Source organism: Mixophyes fleayi, chromosome 1, assembly GCF_038048845.1.
Source record: "Mixophyes fleayi isolate aMixFle1 chromosome 1, aMixFle1.hap1, whole genome shotgun sequence".
Classification (NCBI taxonomy): Eukaryota; Metazoa; Chordata; class Amphibia; order Anura; family Limnodynastidae; genus Mixophyes; species Mixophyes fleayi.
Window position 1 is genome coordinate 360386071 of NC_134402.1, and position 18069 is coordinate 360404139.

The 18069-nt window shown below is 37.9% G+C and overlaps 1 protein-coding gene across 2 annotated transcripts in view; it reads right to left on the bottom strand.

Annotated features, from left to right (window-relative positions):
• The window catches only part of HECTD4 (HECT domain E3 ubiquitin protein ligase 4), a 236234-nt gene that overhangs the window by 195488 nt on the left and 22677 nt on the right, over window positions 1-18069 (bottom strand). For both annotated transcript variants that reach the window (XM_075178495.1, XM_075178494.1), the window contains exons 2-6: window positions 13551-14065; window positions 12638-12727; window positions 9114-9244; window positions 5769-5877; window positions 367-505 (exon numbers count right to left, since the gene is read on the bottom strand). In XM_075178495.1, coding sequence (XP_075034596.1) covers window positions 367-505; window positions 5769-5877; window positions 9114-9244; window positions 12638-12727; window positions 13551-14065 — 984 coding nt within the window. The remainder of the gene's footprint in view (window positions 1-366; window positions 506-5768; window positions 5878-9113; window positions 9245-12637; window positions 12728-13550; window positions 14066-18069) is intronic.

Genomic DNA, 18069 nt, shown 5'->3' on the forward strand with positions numbered 1-18069 from the left:
ATGAAATCACAACAATGTGGTTATGGTACACAGAGGATCATACGTAACATTTCAAAGTGTACTCACCATTAAGACCTTTTGAAACAACCATCTTATCCAGCACTTATACATTTTCTGCGCACATTGCCTTGAGGGCTTAACTAGAGTGGGGTCAGCTTAATACAAAAAGAATTTGATAGGATTTTCTGAAATATATCTGTGCAATTGGTGATGGGTTGTTTATGTTTCCAAAGAGCAATTCAGTGCTCAAAATATAAATAAAATTAAGAAATATTCTTTCTAAAATAGCCACTGCCTTTCTTTAGCAATTATTTGTGAACATTGTAATAAACACATTATCAGTTATATTCAATACAGCATTATTACCTGAAGGGTATGTTGATCGATTATCTGGAAAAGAAAATGCGGCTTGTTATCAAAAGATGCTGGTCGGTGAAGCAGTTTTCCATTTCCAAACGCAATCCAACCAGCTTCCAGCTCCTCATTTCGACAGTAGACAAAGCCTCTGAAAAGAAATAAGAGCATTAGCATGATCAATGCCAGTGGTGGGCAATATGCGCATATTACATCTGTGTTCATTGCCAGCTGTCCACTGTCTACACCAAATCTGTGCAGAGAGTCCGCATTGTATTGTTTGTTCAAAACTGGTTGGCAAACCATGTTGGTGAAATTTATTCTGTACAAATAAACTTATAGGTTCAAATATTTATATTAGTCTTTCTAAGTGCACCGGCTTAATTACTTGGCTGAATTAACTTAAAAAATAATGCAGTGTGTTTAATTAGTCATATATATTTGAACATAAATGACTAAGGAAAAAAAAATTGAAAACTGTTCTACACCTAACAGGGAAGAAAAGGTGGTGTTGCCTCAAAACAACCAATCAGATTCTGTCATCTTCTAGTGCAGTTTATAAAATAGAAGCAAATGTCTGATTGGCTGCTAAGGCAACACCACCTTTACCAATTGTCCACAGGTGGATATTAAATGATAAAGTATTTACAGGAGGAACAGATTTTACAAATGTGTCAATAACTTTTCAGGCATGGGAATTACTTTGTTGTACTAGGAAATACAAGACCAATATTTCTTTCACAGTTATTGTTCATTACACTGTCCCTTTAACCGAGAATATTTACTTTCATACAAATCCGAATTCTGATGCCACTGAATTAATACAATTAGCTAGAATATGTTCAAATAGCTGTTTCACTGCATTTGGCAATCAAATGGAATTATTGGAAGCTTTTTACAGACTGACAAAATTAATTTCAAATGTATTATCTTGGTTTTTTGTTTAAAAACGTTGAGCCATCTTTCTCCCAGATTCAGGACAAGTATGATATTCCAGCACGTGAATTTTATAAGTATCTCCAAATCAGACACTGGATACAATCCTGGCCTGCATACCCATCGGTTCTGAGACCGGCTCCATCCGGTATTATGTTATATCTTTCCCCTACTTCTCACGCAGGAGGTATCTCCACCTGGTATAGGCTGTTGTTAACCCCTGTTGATAATCGAGATCTTCCGATACAAGCTGTCTGGGAAAAGGACCTGGACATTACTATATCAATTGAGATGTGGAAGAAAGTTTAATCGGAACATATACAGAATGTCAAAATGTATTAACCATTCAGAAATGTTGGTTAAATTGGTCCATAGGGTGTATCTTACTCCAGAAAAGCTCCATTAAATCTGGCCCTCAGAGACCAAATATTGCTGGAGGAATTGTGGGGAGATTGGAACACTTATACATATCTTTTGGAACTGTCCTAAGCTTCAACCACTGTGGACTGAAATATTTCAGTTAATTACTCAGGTTATCAAGGTTAACTTACCTCCATCCTCGGCTATTGCACTGTTACACCTCTACCCTCCTCAGCTTCAGAGTCACAAGCACTATGTTACTGGTCATATACTCATCGCAGCTAGAGCTGCAATAGCTCAGAATTGGAAATCCCATATGATCCCGCCCATTACTAAAATCATTAACAAATTTCAACACAGTTACGAGATGGAAACTATTTGTTTCAATTAGGATACAGCAGCCTTTTCACCATTGATTAGATGGTTCATGTGGTACGAGTACTTTACAGAATATAGTTCTGGGTCTAATGCCTAACCTCTATTATAGTATGTTGAACGTTTTTATAGGGCGGTTGCTTGTTGCTCATAAAATCATCTTACTGGTATTTTGGTTTATTGAATGGTTTGTCTCCGAAACTTCCCCCCCTTGTCTGTATCCCCCCCCCCCCCCCTCTTTCCAGATGTCTACATCTTAAATATACTCCAATGTTAAGTGTGGGTTTTTTATCTTTTTTGATTGTTTGTTTGTTGGCAGTATTGTGAGAGCATTCAATTCTACACTATGCGCTGTATTTGGTAATTACTGCTTTGTCTGTTACGTGTTTTCCTGTTAAAACTCAATAAAAACTTTTATGTTAAAAAAAACAAACGTTGAGCCAAACAGATTTTAATTTTGATTATGGCTAGATAGGCATCCCTGCACTGAAACTACTGAAAGACCACTTGAGGTCTGCAATTGATATGACCAAGTGCATCTAGGGCTTAAAAAATATATGACAGAGGGAGTAACAGAACACCTTAGCACTACAGTATACATTTCTGTATGGCTTCATTACTTGTTGATTAAAATGGTTAGTTCTGTGTAAAGAGAATTGTGCAAAGATCGTGTACACTACTGTAGTGCAGTGGCAGATCATAACAGGTAGCCCAAAGCAGTAAGGGCCCTATCCAAACTTTGTGCTATAAGTATGCCCCTGATAAAAGATAAAGGGAGGTTGAGGTAAGGAGAGAAATTTTTTAAAACTAGGGCTTGCTGCATACATTAAACCCCTTGGCGAGAAATGATTGCAACGTGTTATAATGAAAACTATAATGTAAAACTGTCCAGTATGGAATATTTATGAGAGTAGACCAGCATTAAAAAAGGAGGCGTGTTGGCCTGATATCTTATGCACCAGTCACGGCCCATGACAGTTTTAATCCGCCACTGGTGTAGTGTATGGAGCAGGTTTAGGCAACTTGTAATTCATAAATACCAAGTGGAGGGGGGGACAAGTCGCAACCATGTTTGATGAGCCACAGACTGATTACCTGTGGAAAAGTAGGCAGTAGCGTATAATGTAATGCAATGCTGTGTATAATTAAGTGACTAATTAATTAAGTAGAGAGTAGCAGTTAGACCGTGGAACAATCGTAGCTCTGCTAATTGCGGGAGGGAAGTGGCAATTAAAAAAAATATATATATTTTTAGGTGGAATTCTTATTTAACCTAATTATAAAAACAGGTATTTGTCAAACGCATCGATTCTGAATTGGTGAAATATTGTAAAATGATCAAGAGCAAGAGCAATGTGCAATATAAATTGATCACGTTTTCTTTCGCATTGAGCTGCACATGTGCAATTGTTATAGGGCAGAGCAGAACCTATCCACATCATGTACAGTACACAGACATGCAAAGGCACAGTGCAATCATGCAATTGGGCCGTTTTCATTTGTTGGCAACATTTACAGTTGGTAGCATTCAGAAAACAATATATCAACTATGATTTGTCACAGAAACTCCTTACCTTCACCTACAAAGCCCTCAACCGCTCCTCTCCCTCCTATATATCCAACAATACTAATTACACACACACACTCACCCACGACCGCAACCTCACCGGTAACCTCTCCCCAATCTCACCTTTAAAATTTCTCCTGTCCTGCTCCCAATCTCCGTAAACCCCCCCCCCCCCCCCACACCCAATTAGCTCCAAGCCTTCAAACATTCCCTTAAAACTCATCTTTTCTTTTCATTCAAGCCCATCAGCACATTTGTGTCCACCCAACCTCTCTCTGGAATGTAAGCTCCCACAAGCCCAGTGTTTGCGTGGGTTTTCTCCTGGTACTCTGGTTCCCTCCATACTTCAAAAACATACTGGTAGGTTAATTGGCTGCTGACAAAATGAAACCTAATATGTGTGTGTTAGGGAACTTAGACTGTAAGCTCCACTGAGTCAGGGACAGATGAGACTGACAAATATACCCTGTACAGCACTGCGAAATTGGTGGTGCTAAATAAATATATGATGATGAAATTTGTTATTTATATAATTTTGTCACTTTTGACAAAATGACACTTGCATTTTTTAACCCCCATTTTGTATGTCACTGCAGAGCCCTTGTGGTGTCTTTAATAAAAGAGAATAGGTAAAAATTCAATAAAAATAATGATAAAAAAAATTAAAAAAAAATAGTATTACATTGGCTGGATCACGCACAACTAACTTATTATGTAGCACAACTAAATTATTATGTAAATTTATTTTTCACTTAGTGGCACAGTGCATCAATGTTTATCATTGCTAATGTACCGACATCATTAGCATTCCATTAGCATGGGATTTCCTTTTTCATCTGTGAGTCACCAACACTTTTTTAGCCTGAATACCCAGCAGGGGGTCGAAATCTTTTATCCCTGTCTTGTTAAAAAGATAGATGAACTACATGCATAATGCAAACAGCAAGTAATTTAGGAAAATCACAGATTGATGTGAATTTTGTTAAATCCAATATTAAAATTTACATCAGACATTAATGTCATATATTCTCTCAGACTTTGTGGTGCCAGCTAGAAAGTGGGCTGGGTAACCCCATGCCAACGTGTGTCAGAAACAGTATATAAGAGCTATATTTTGTATTTTAACTGCATTATACCATCTGTACTTCTGGCTGATCACTAGTACCTCCAACTAGTGTGTAATGACCTTTGTAAAGACCCCTTGAGCAAATAAACATCACTGCTTGAAGATTCTGCCTGACGCCTATTGTCTGCTTTATTTTGCGCCCAACAGGTAAGAGCTTCCACTCTAATCCATTTCCCAACTGTCCTGTGTTGAACCCAGAGTCTCTGTGCTAATGCTCTGCCTGCTACCCAGCAGTCTCGATCTACAGTAAGTCATCAGGAGTTACCAGTCAGCCCACAGCAAAGAGGTACTGCAGAAACCATACCAGCTACCCAGAATTAAGCGGTTCTAGGGGCCGTTGAAGGAGCCTAGTTGTGGCAGCTGAATTTATCTACAACTTCTGCACAATTGGCATTCGCAAGTCAGTGAGTGGCAGGTGACACCAGTAGGAGTGGTCAGTAATAGACGGTTACTGACGGGGAGAAAGAAACCCAGATAATCTGTGCAGCAAGAACTTCCTTTCATTCTTCTTCCTGCAACAGGCCGGGTGGCAAATAAAGCCCATCTGGTCACAATTATTAATAATTATTTTTTCCTCCAACCTAAGCATGAAAATGAAATGTGTTTGGCCTGACAGATCTACCTATTTAAAAATATTCCACTTTCTCAACTTCCTGAGGCCATCAGAACGTAATGTGCATACAACACATTCTGTGACAAAATGACACATCAGATTCATGGTAGTAAGTACAGAAATGTGTCAGCTCAGTCTCTTATATCAGCCAGATGTATTCTGACACATTTTTATTTTATGTTTTGCAACATGCTACTGCAGGAGTGTGTATAAGTTGCTATTATGCCTATGAGACCAAAAAGATACTGCTTGTAAACAGTCCAACATTGGATATTAGGTGGTACTATACTACTTATTCCTAGCCAAAAACAGAGCAAGAGTCATGGCAGCTCCCTCTGAAAAAAAAAAAAAAAAACCCTTGTGGTTTCAAGATTATAGACCATAATGTGAAAATAAAGCTACTTATTTTCCCAATTAAAGTAAAACTTAAGACTCACCGTAAAGTGCCATGCAGTCCAGAGCCCAATTTGCTCAAGCCTCGCCCCACCGAGTTAGTCGTATAGAGGTAAAGCCCATCTGATGCCAAGCAGCGACCTAAGTCCACATCTGAAATTTGAAAAAGTAAACTCAGAGCGAGAAAATAGAGGGCCTGAATGTGAAAAGTACAAATAATATTGTTGTGTGCTATGATATGTTATGTAAATATTTACAGACATTTTGAGATACTTTAATAATTCTCAGTCTTATATCCAGCCTTTCATTAAATTCTTAATTGAATTATTGCATCCTGACAACCTCATTCATCATAGAATAAAAGTATATCTTGAAAATCTGTTACCTTTAATTAAAAATAATCAGGAAGAAAGACAGTATAGATTATAAATGTATACTTCTTTACAGTTCAGTCTACTGCTCCAACTGATTTGTAAAGAAAGAACGCACTAAAACATGCATCAGGAACAGAAGCCGCAGAACAGCCAGGCTATAATGACAGATTTAGGGCAGATATACACTTTTACACCACATTGTCATCCCAGAACAGATCAAATGTAGATAATACCTTGTACTCCATTCTTGATTTAACAGTGTTAGAAGCTCATCCACTAACACATCACAAAACTTCCCTGCAGCATAGTGCACTGCGTACTTAATGAGCAGCCCCATAGAACTCCATTGTATTGTACCAGGCAGTAACGCTTCTGAATGCTACAGGCAACTTTGAAATTGTCCAGGACCATTTGCTTGCATTACTTTTTGAACTATCAGCTAAATGGCTTTGAGAAAGCATATCAAGCTTTTTAAAATGAACACCTATGTTTACAAAGCCCAACTGTGGTCTTCTATTAATAAATACACATTTACAGAAGTTTGCAAACATAAAAGCAGTAAAACTTACATCAAATAGCAGTACCATACAGACAAACTATACTGTAGAAGTATTACAAATGTCTCGATCATTATACGATTATAATGATCGAGATGATACTGGTATAAATTCTACATACAGCATTACACAGCAGTCAATGAGCAGGGTAGAGATGAGCTAAAATATCTCAAAGTTTACAAAAAGACATGTGACGAGCTTGCCAGCTTCAATCAAGTCTTAAAGGCAAGACCACTGTGTATAAAACAGACACAAAGTGTATGCAAAAAAAACCTAAACTAGAGACATCTATTCAACATAATCTGAAATGCCCTTCTTTGTGCCCTGACTGTGCTTTCTTCTGGCTTTTTTTGCACTTATCCCTGCTTTCTTCATCCTTCTACAATGGCTAGAACGAGTAATAACCTGATTCAGCATTTTTCACATAAAGAAAGCAAAACATATTTATTAGGGAATTTTGATCAATCCATAACAATCAATGCCAAAATAAAACAATTCTAAGGGGTATATTTACAAAACTGTGGGTTTGCAAAAGTGGAGATGTTGCCTATAGCAACCAAATTCTAGCTGTCATTTTGTAGAATGTACTAAATAAATGATAACTGGAATCTGATTGGTTAATATAGGCAAGATCTCCACTTTTTCAAACCCCCAGTTTAGTAACTATACCCCTAAAACTATGTTTTAATTAAATACAAATAAAAAAACATAAATAGATTACTCATGAGTAACTGCTCATCATCCCATTTTTAATTCTTGAAGGAACCTTAGTTGCAATCACAGCTGTGAGCTTTTTTAGGGAAGTCTCTACCAGCTTTGCTCAACTTGACACTGCAATATTTACCCATTCATCTCCGTAATATTACTTGCGTTCCATCAGTGTGGATGGGGACTATCAGTGAATTTCAATTTTCAAATCATTCCAAAGATTCTCAATGGGACTGAGATATAAGCTTTGCCTGGGGCACTCCAGGACATTATTTTGTAGTAGTTAAGCCATTCAAATATGGGTTTTACGCTATGCTGTGCCATAATTGCCCTGATGCAATACATATTTCCAACTAAACCCCAAAATCTCTGGCAGACTGCAGCAGGTTTTCTTCCAATGTTTGTCCAAGTCTTGCTCAATCCATTATGATTTTCATCAGACCGTAGAAACGTACTCCACTTTATACATCGCTCTCAAACATACTTTATGTTAAAACTGTAGGCAAGATTTCAAGTCGGTTTTCTTCAACATTTCTTTTGCCTATCTCGCCTTTGTTTCCATAAATAACTACACACTGTTCCCGGGGATATTCAAAATATTTAAAATCTTTATGTTTCCTTCTGGATTGGTGCTTTCAATAACTTTGCTTGGAATGTTAATGAGAAAGATATTGTTTTGACAAGCACTAACCATCTCTGGCACCTCTCACAGACAGGTGTATTTATTTTTAAATTGATTGAAACATTACGTATATCCAGGTGGAGTCCACTCATTCATGTAAAGTCTGAAGAGCACCATGGTTTATTTAGGTGTATGTGAGCAAAAGGGGTAAATACTTTTCTTAATGAATTAAGAAAACACTTTAGTTTTTTTGGTACTCCACCCACTTGCCATTTGGTTACCTTACCAGCTGTCTTGCCATTGGTGACACCACTTGACATGAGCTCCTCTGCTGTAGCTTTCCAGTATTCGCCTAGCCCATTAACCTACCACCCTGCTCATCCTCCGACCACCTCACTCTTAAACAGCTGGCAGGCAGCAGCGGCTCCTTCGGGAAAGGGGTAGGGGGGAATTTGATCAGCAAGAGGATAATGGGAACTCACCCTAAATGGCAAGGGAGGCCAATTTTTGAGTCTGGGGCACAAGTAATTCGGACAGCAGCATACACTCCAAGGTTTAAAAAGATAAAATGTGCGAAATTCCAAAAGAAGGTAAACACTTTTTATAGCCATTGTATGTGTTGCTTCCTCCCTCTTGCTCTCAACATCTCTTTGGTACACTGCAGTTCTCTTGCTGATCAAGTCATTCCCTTCCCAGCTACATGTACACATGCACTCCTTTTCCCCAAAAAGTAGCAAACTAAAATAACAACATTTACATTTCCATCCACTACTTTCCACTCACTGAAATATTACCACTAATGTCACTGGAATTTTTTTTTTTTTTTTTTTTTTTTAATCTAACTTTAAAGCTGTGAATTTGGCTGGAATATGAAGTTGCGCACATAAAATGTACCTTTATTATAACTTAATATAATTCATTTTTAAAGTAGTCCATGGTTTTATAGGTTTGCAGTGGTGATGTGGAATCAAAGCTATATATTTGTGTAATAGATATTGCCTATTTCAATTTAACCAAAATTAAAAAATAGATTGTAGTTTTGAAAGGTTAAGATTAAAAACAGGTGAATTGTATCAGTACAGGACTCTGATGCATTCCACAGTTGCTTGCCAACTCTAATGGCTTTACCTTTATTCTCATTATTTGAACCACTGGTCCCATCAGGAGCTGGAAGCATATCTTCAAAACCCCAGGATACAATGTGCTTGCTTCCCAGTAAACAAGAGGGAGACCCTGGCCCTCCTTCCAGAAGCAGCAGCCTGAAGAAAAATAAAAAAAATATACATAACAAGATTGAAATAACCTTCTACAGTTTGTTGCACAAGTTTAAAGATCGATAAATCAAACAACAAAGAATAGTAGTCAAATTAAGTCGAGTCATACGAAACAGCTCATCATTCATAATTCATAAACAATAAAACAGAACACATAGTGAGCAACAGCCTTCACTTGGCAGGCATGTAACAAGTACACATTTTTAACAATTGCCTTGTGTCTGAATGTATGGATTTCATTTCAAACTTATCTCAACACAAGCAATATTACAGACCACTGGGACTTGCATTAGATGTATCAAACCGTGAAATATAACTAGTTTTTTCAAAAGGCCCAGTGTTCTCCTGAAGGGGTTTGGTACAGCCTGTTCCCGTAGAGTGTTAGATAGTACCAACAGGAGGAGCTGTAGTGGGGGGGGGGGGCTTTTGTTTCATTCAACATGATAAGGGCAGCTGTTGTACTGGACATCTCCACAGCCTGAAAATCTTGACAGATTCTTTGCATACAGAGCAACCTTTATGGTTAAAAGGAGATTGGTTAAAATGAACCAAAAGCCCTTCTCTATAAATAAAATATAGCAATGGCCTTTTTTAAAAAAAAGAAAGAAGAAAAAAAAAAAAAAGAATAGAAGGTATTTACATATCTCTGATAGTAAATAGCATTGCCAAAACCAATAAAGACCAACTGTGCATCCATATGCTAATGAAAAATAAAGCAGAGTTAAACAGGTGTAGGTAAAATGGATACATTGCTCTACTTGTCTGGGTGTAACTGTGGCATTGGCCAGCAGTTTAAGAGTGCATAGTTAGCAAATAATTTGCTGTCATCCACAATTCATTAAATGGGAATTAAATTACTCTTCTGTTTTAACAAGCCTATCTGTATTGTATTTACAGAGCAGGGCTTTTAGTTACTTTCCTCTACCTCACCCAAACTATAAAGGGGATATAATCTGAAAAAGCTCTACCTCCATTTACTTATGTAGCAGGCACACTGGCGCTTTGTGCTCCTGCTTACATAAGAAACGGAAACTTTTTGCTCTGCCGTCTTCTTTTGCCTGAATATAGTAACTTATACACAATTACAATTATCAATTCACGATCATCACTGCGTGCGTGGTGCACCTTAAATAAAACTTTAAACTGAAAAGATCTTTCAGAATTATGATCAACTAAGTTTAATCGCCCAGTACTTGAAAACAATGATATTTCTATGTGGGGGCAGATCTGTTTCCCTTATTTCTTATAATCTGAAACCCCCACAATCATCTTGGGTATTTTCAACATTCCAACCTTTTCCCTCTGCCTCCAAACTACTCTTTATAACCCTCTTTCAGATTTTCCAAGTAAACAGACACTCGTATTCATTGTGATGGACAAAACCTATTAGACTCTCTTTAGTCAAAATACTACACAGAGACTGTATAAAGTAGCCAAAATTGATCTCTGTGAAATATAAGGGCCACTACTATAGGCTTCTAATTTCGCTTCATCACTTCCCACTCCTCTCTCATACAAATGCTTCCTAACCTAGGTCTTCTGAACACTTTCTTATCCTGTTTCCCATCCTACTTATAAAACTGGGTACCACAATACTAGGCCATCTGCTCTTCTTTTGCCATCTCTCGTTTTCTTGGAAAACTAAAAAGTTCCTTTAGGTTTCAATATTGTCTCTATGTTAATGGCCTAGGTTAGTAAATATCTTTCTGCCAGTTCATCTTGGATAGGTTCATGACACCTTACATTTAATATTTCAGAAATGCAGCAATTAATCTATCCAGACAACAGAAGCTACTTACCCGATATATTCATTTCTGTGGACAACACAATAATAAACCATCACTCAAGTTGGCTGACTAGGTGTCATCATTGACTGCAAACAATTTAATTAATGCACTGAATCTCATGCATTTACTATTGCAATTCCTTTCTTACTAGTCTTTGCCTAAACAGACTTTACCCAAAATTTCCACTCTGAGCATTGCTGTTAGACTAATTTTCCTCACCAAACATTCTTCTACTGCTACCCTGCCAGTTCCTACATTGGTGGCCTGTACTTTACAGAATCCCAATATAAAATATACTACTAACATAAAAAGCCTTGAACAAAACTTTACCAATATCTCACAACTTGATCCCTTTTCTCTACCCAGAAGACGACCCTCCCATCTTCACTCATTAATTGCTTGCTCTCATTCCAGGTTACAGAACTTCTTCAGGCTACACCCACTCAAATGGATTCCGCTCTCAGACAAGAAAACTTTCATTTAGCTTTTAAACCTTCAAGCTAGACACTTAAAAACACCCCATCAAGCAAGCTTATTATACATATTGCCCTTCTTAAGGTCTAGTGACAATGCATGTCAAACTCAAACAGTTAAAGTAAATGTTATAGTATTTATAAACCTCAGAATAACTTTTCTATCTCCATAAGCATTTCTTTATTAAAAACTGTTCTTTTTAAAGTATGATTGATTAAAGTGGACATCAAGTGAACCAGAGCTGCACAGAAGATGATTGTTGTATATATAAAACTGTGTTCAGTGAACTCAACTGAGATTTAAAGATAGATTATAGGCTACTAATAAGGGCATCAAGTCTCAATATGTTGAGACTGTGACAGACTACAGAGCAGCTTTCTATAGACAGGGGGAGCTGTAACAAGGGAGCGAGTATAACGGTGCCCAACTCAAAAGTAGTAATAGAATTAACATACAACATACTGCTTTTCTACACTCAAAAGGCACTGTGTAAAAAAGTAATAGATTCTGTTTAATTATTGCATTATCTAAATTAGATGGGTTGTGTAGCTAATTAAAATCAGATAAAATACAGAAAATCACGGAACCGATATAATTTATGTGATACAGAGACAATGTCCTATGCTCTCCTCTAAGCAGTGTGTTGGAAAAACAACTAGAAGAGGAGCTGGGGGAGCTATAGGAGAAAGAAGGAGTCGGTTTTCTCCCAATAACCTGCCTCCCAGGTGTGGAATATAGTTTGTGCACCCTTAGTACAAGTGGATGGACAGTAGATTTATATTGCTGAGAAATTGGAAGAAAGACAAAATTATGACTTCAACAGTGATGATTCAAGTTGATGACACAAGGCTTTGTCTTGTCTGGAAGTTGGAAGAAGTGCTCACTGACCTGCCTTCTGAATCAGCATCATAAGGATGCACGTAACCAGCATGGCATAAACAGTTTGACACTAAGAGGCAAGTCAATATCAGAGACATATTAATCAATGCTCTCAATTGTAAAGTGTTATTGTTTTTTATCCCAGGACACCCTCTCTGACATAAATATTTTACTTGTGATCCAGAAATATATAACCCATCACATTGCCAATGATAGCATACAAATGGCTTGCACTTACCTATACAATATATCTGCCACAGGCAGGGATCCTAAATCTGTCTGCTTTTGTAGCAAGTGTACAGTGTGTATGAAGGTTTTCAATGATCCCCTAAAATATACACAAAAATATAATATTATTAATAATGAAAACCGTGAAAGTGCATATAACTGAATAATACACAAGTGTGATACAATAAAGAAAGCTAAATCTTTTCTTTGGTAGATATTTTTAAACAAATATGTCTATAGTAATGCATTAACACACCACTTACTTTATATGCCTACACAAAAGTTTATAAAATGAAATCTGTACTGAAATCAAAAAGAAGAAAGTTAAAACTAAGTTGGGCTGTAGATAACCGATTGCAAAAATAAAACACAAATGTTATCGATATGGTTTACAGGTGCTAAAAAAATGAATTGAGTGCGTGCCAATTGGTGGCTACATAGGGCCAATCCCTATTGACATGCAGTGTAGTAAAAGAGTAATTGATTTTCAGTCATAAATAATGATATCGTTGACGGGTTATCCAGATCTGATCAAAATGTGTACTAAGAATCTCACTTTAATTTCAGAAACTGTTACAGAGTTTATTATACATATTTTGTTATTATCCTTTATATGGCCCTTCGTATTTTAAATAAGCTCATTTAACATTTTCCTTTTCTATTTTTTTTCTTTTTAGCACAAAAGAACAGATTTTAAATGACATGTACAAAACTTGCATGCAACCCATGTGTTTCCGCATCACATCAAGATGCTGTGTTTAATAATAAGTCTGTGTAGGATATAAGTGATAGAAAACCAATGTACCATAAATCAACTAGAATTCTCATTAAAGGAATCTGGAATTAAGGAAACTATGTGTTTTATATAACACCTAACTGCTGCTAGAAAGAACAAAGCAATAATCAGTTCAAAGTACACTTACCTAGCACATGCCAATGCAACCAGAGCAGCAGCAGAGTTTTCCTTCTGCTTGAAAGAGACATGCTGGCCCAAAGTAGAGGTGTCTTCCAACCAGGAGCAAAGCAGAGACTCTATTCCATTCAAGCAGTCAGTTGGTTCTTTAGTCAAGCTCAAAGGCTGACAGTCCCGAAGGCAATTCAACAGCACCTCAGCTGTTATATTACAAAGAGAGGGGTCTGTTTTACTCTGAGATTGAATGAGGGGAAATACCAGCAAGAGTCCCATTCGAGATGTAAATGGAGCTTGTTCTGGCTGCTGTAAAAGGCCTTGTCGCTTGAGCAATGCCAGGGTTTCCTCATCTGATCCCTCCCTTTCATGCTGATCTTCCAGAGCCAACTGGCGCTGTGCATTCCACAATCCACGCAAGGCATTGAGGCGATACTCAAGTAAACGTGCATAAGCATTGCTCTGGTTTCCGCACACTGCGCGCAAGCGTTCTGCTAACTCTGTAGGGTTCTTGGTCTCAAATGTTAAAATCTATAAAGATAGAGAGAAAAAAATACTTTACAAAATCAATATTTTCAATGGCTTTCAGTAAATTAAAGATTAACATTGGATATCATTTATCTGGGGTCAGATGTTCCTACCAATCCAGTGGGCCCCCTGAGCTCAGTGACACTTTCCGCTCTCCTGCTGAGGTGGGCCTATTTTCAAACACACATGTTATCAATGCTGCTCATCTGTAAACATCTTATTTGCGTGCATGGGAAGTTAATGGAGGATGACTTGACAAAATCAATGTCTGTTTGAAACAGGCAAACAGCGAGGAGGCCATCGCTAGACTGTTAAAGATAGAGGCAAACCTGTCATATCAGGAGGGACAGCGAACCTCAATTAGTTAACAAAGTATCATCATCGTTTAACATCATCAGCTCTATCCAACACTGAATTTTCTTTTTTTGGATTGAGTTAACCTTTCAGTATGTAATGCAAATGTAAACAAATTATTAAAAAAGTAAAATCCTGTGGTGTTGCAGGATAAGGGAATATATTGTCATCTATGTGAAGAAGGATTAAAACAGTAGTTATTCACTGAACAAAGCTCTCCAGCTTACCATAAAGCATTTTGTATCCTGCTCCAAGACAGGCAAAGCATTAGCACACTGCTCTCCATGCAACATGCAAACTAATAAAAACATGTTTTACAGTTTCCTGGTCCATGGAAAAGGAATAAGCCCCGTCTCAGCAGTATAACAAAAAATCTGTCAACACCACATTATTTGTGATAATTTGTATTTTTCAATATGGATTTATGCTTTTTACCAATGTAAACCAAAAAACAATGCAAAAATAGGAACTAGACTATATACCCCGACACATATACTAGTCCTTCCTCCTGGTATCATACAGACCCGCTCACAGGAATTTAAGATACAGTGGCTGGTTTAATACAAAATAATATTCTCCTTATCCACAACTTATATGGATCATAGTATACTCATTTTGAACTGTTATGGAATCTCATCCAGTATGATCCAAAAATTAAAAAAATTAAATAAAAAGTAATGTACAGTTATACCACTTTCATACTGCCGCCCCTGCAATATCCCGTGTTTTTGAAGCCGGGTTTTTTTGCATGGGCTTGGAGCGTCCCAGCTCAGAAACACCATTCATACTGCACCTTGGACCCGGGAATTTCCTGGGTTGACCCCATTCATACTGCACAAGTCTGTGCCCTGGCAATTTGTGGGAGTCATCACCAGAGCAGTTTTCATTGGCTGAAAAATGGTGATGTCATTGAAAGGTGACTGGTTTGTTGACGCATAAAGATGATGCAAAAGTGGGTGGCGATTGTTTACCACATTACTTTTCATCATGTCCGACGACTCACTTTTGTGTAGCCCAGAGTTCATGTTTACTAGTATTTTTTTGCTGTTTTATGCAGCAAATGAGAGTTTGCTGCAGCTGCTGACACTGTGCACTCTTGCACAGTCCTAGTTCAGGAGGAGGAAGGTGAAGTTTATGGCACAACAGAAGAAAACTCGGTGTCTGTATATGCGCAGGAGGAGAGCGTTTCTCAGGGCCAGCATTGCCTCAATTTTGAGATTCAGTGCTGCCAGTAACCGAACCATGCGTGCCAGAGAGCGTAGCCACGGAGAAACTTTCTGGTCTACTGTGGAAGCGTTTGAGGAACAGCAGTGGATGCAACACTTCAGAATGTCACGTGGGACATTTAACTATGTGCTGGACCTTATTACCCCAGCACTTTCCAGGAAGGCCACTAACTTTGGGAAACCTATTCCACCATGTAGGCGCCTTTCTATTGTGTTGTGGTGGTATACTACCCCTGGAGAATACCGGACAATCTCCTGCTTGTTTGGAGTGGGGATATCCACGGTGTGCACTCTAGTGCATGAAGTCACCACGGCATTGCTGGAAGCCCTGTATCATCGCTTCATCTCCTTACCACAAGGTCAGCGCCTGGATGATACAATTGCAGGATTCCTGAAGCGTGGGTTTCCACAGTGTGCTGGAGCCATAGACGGGACACGCATAAAAACTATTGTTTGCTATCAATATTGTATGTATTTACTGCCCCTTTTTATATACAGATGTAACACTTGCAAAATGCATTTTCACCATATAGTACCAAGTGTACTGCGTTATTTGACCAATATTTTTAACATGGTGACGTGAAACTGCATGTTTTTATTTACAGAAATCTACGTTTGTTGATGGTGTGGAGATACCGGTACACATCATTGGGGATGCTGCTTACCCTTTGAGGCGCTGGCTGATGAAGGGGTTCACTCAGCAACATCACCTGTCTCAGGAACAGATCCGGTTTACACATACCCTCAGCTCTGCTCGGATGGTGGTGGAAAATGCTTTTGGGCGCTTGAAAGGACGTTGGCGCTGTCTATTGAAGCGCATTGACATTGACACCAAGCTTGTGCCCCACGTGGTTGCTGCTTGCTGTATTTTACATAACATTTGTGAAATTCAAAAAGAGCAATTTCTAACTGAGTGGAATGTGCAGGAATCTGAAATGCCAGTGCTGTCAGTGGACTCCAGTACTTTTGAAGGAGAGCGCACCAATACCTCTGCTGAACTTATTAGGACCACCCTCACTGCCAATTTGACCTCACTTGTTTGAATGTACCACACAAATGTAAAAATAAAAAATATATGTTTATTTCACATATTGTATTTTGTTTTGTACATATTTCCTCATATGTCTCTTCACAAAAAAATATAAAATGACAATATAAAAGTGCTTACTTGCATGTAGAAAAAAATAAAATATATACATAAGTAGTAAACCGAAGACACAAATGTGCCCAAACAGTAAGTGCAAATTTGCTTTTCACGTTTTATATATATATATATATATATATATATATATATATGAATATGAGAAGCTAACGGTGTGATTCCAGATCACACGTAACATACATGATAACAATTAACTGTGAAACATTTGACCATAAAACATGATTATTACAATTGCCTATATTGTGGCATTTCTGGTGGTGGAGTGGTTTGGAGTGGAAAATCCGGTGGGTATTCTATGTTGGGGTTACCCATAGGTTGAGCATGTTGTGTATTCTGTACCGGGTTTGGAGGGTTATTGTTGCCTAACATGGGTTGCCCCCGCTGGTACATAGGATAATGTCCGTCATAATAGTAAGGACTTGGAGGAGGTGCCTGCACCCGTGAGAGGAGTCTGTCCATGAATCCCATAATACACTCACGATTTTCGTGTAACACGCGTTCCTGCATGTTCATGATTTGCATGAGGAAAGAGTCCTGCAGTTCCCGCTCATTGTCCATGAAATGCTGCAGTTGTGTATTCTCGTGTTCCCTCATGGTGCTGTCCATCTCCCGCAGTTGATCCATCATCGCAGTTGATCCATCATGACAGTTGTCATTGTTTTAGTTGCTTGCTCCATTTTGTTGGGCCTTTTGCGTTTTTTAGGAACGTTGTAAACTGTACGTAGAAAAAGACACAGTAAAACATACATTAGAATATATAATGTGGCAGAACAAAAAAGCAGTGTTGTAAGCTGATATGTGTTTGAGGCCTCCTCCCTCTTGCCCAGTAGTTTTGCACTGCAACATATGCGTAGAGATGTTTTAATAATTTGGAGTGTATTATATTTGTTTTTTGGGCTTTTTGTTGATATAGTTCTCTTTTTAAAGTTATATAGAAACATTGGTGTTTGGTTTGCATTTATGTTGATATACTTCTCTTTTTTTTACAGTTATGTTCAAATATTTTTTTAAAGTTATGTAGATATATTTTTTGGTATTTGGCTTGCATTTCGGTTGATATAGTTCTCTGTTTTTGGGACTTTTGTTTATACAGTTTTTTTTTTTACCAATTATGTAGATATAAATGTATGTATATATGGTTGGTTATTATGTGAGATTTTTAAAGATACTTACTGTTGGAGCGTAAACTGGGACCTGGCGTAGACTTTGACACCGGCACTGGTTCTGGCTGTGTTTCTTGCGAAGTCTCTGTAACGACTTGCGCA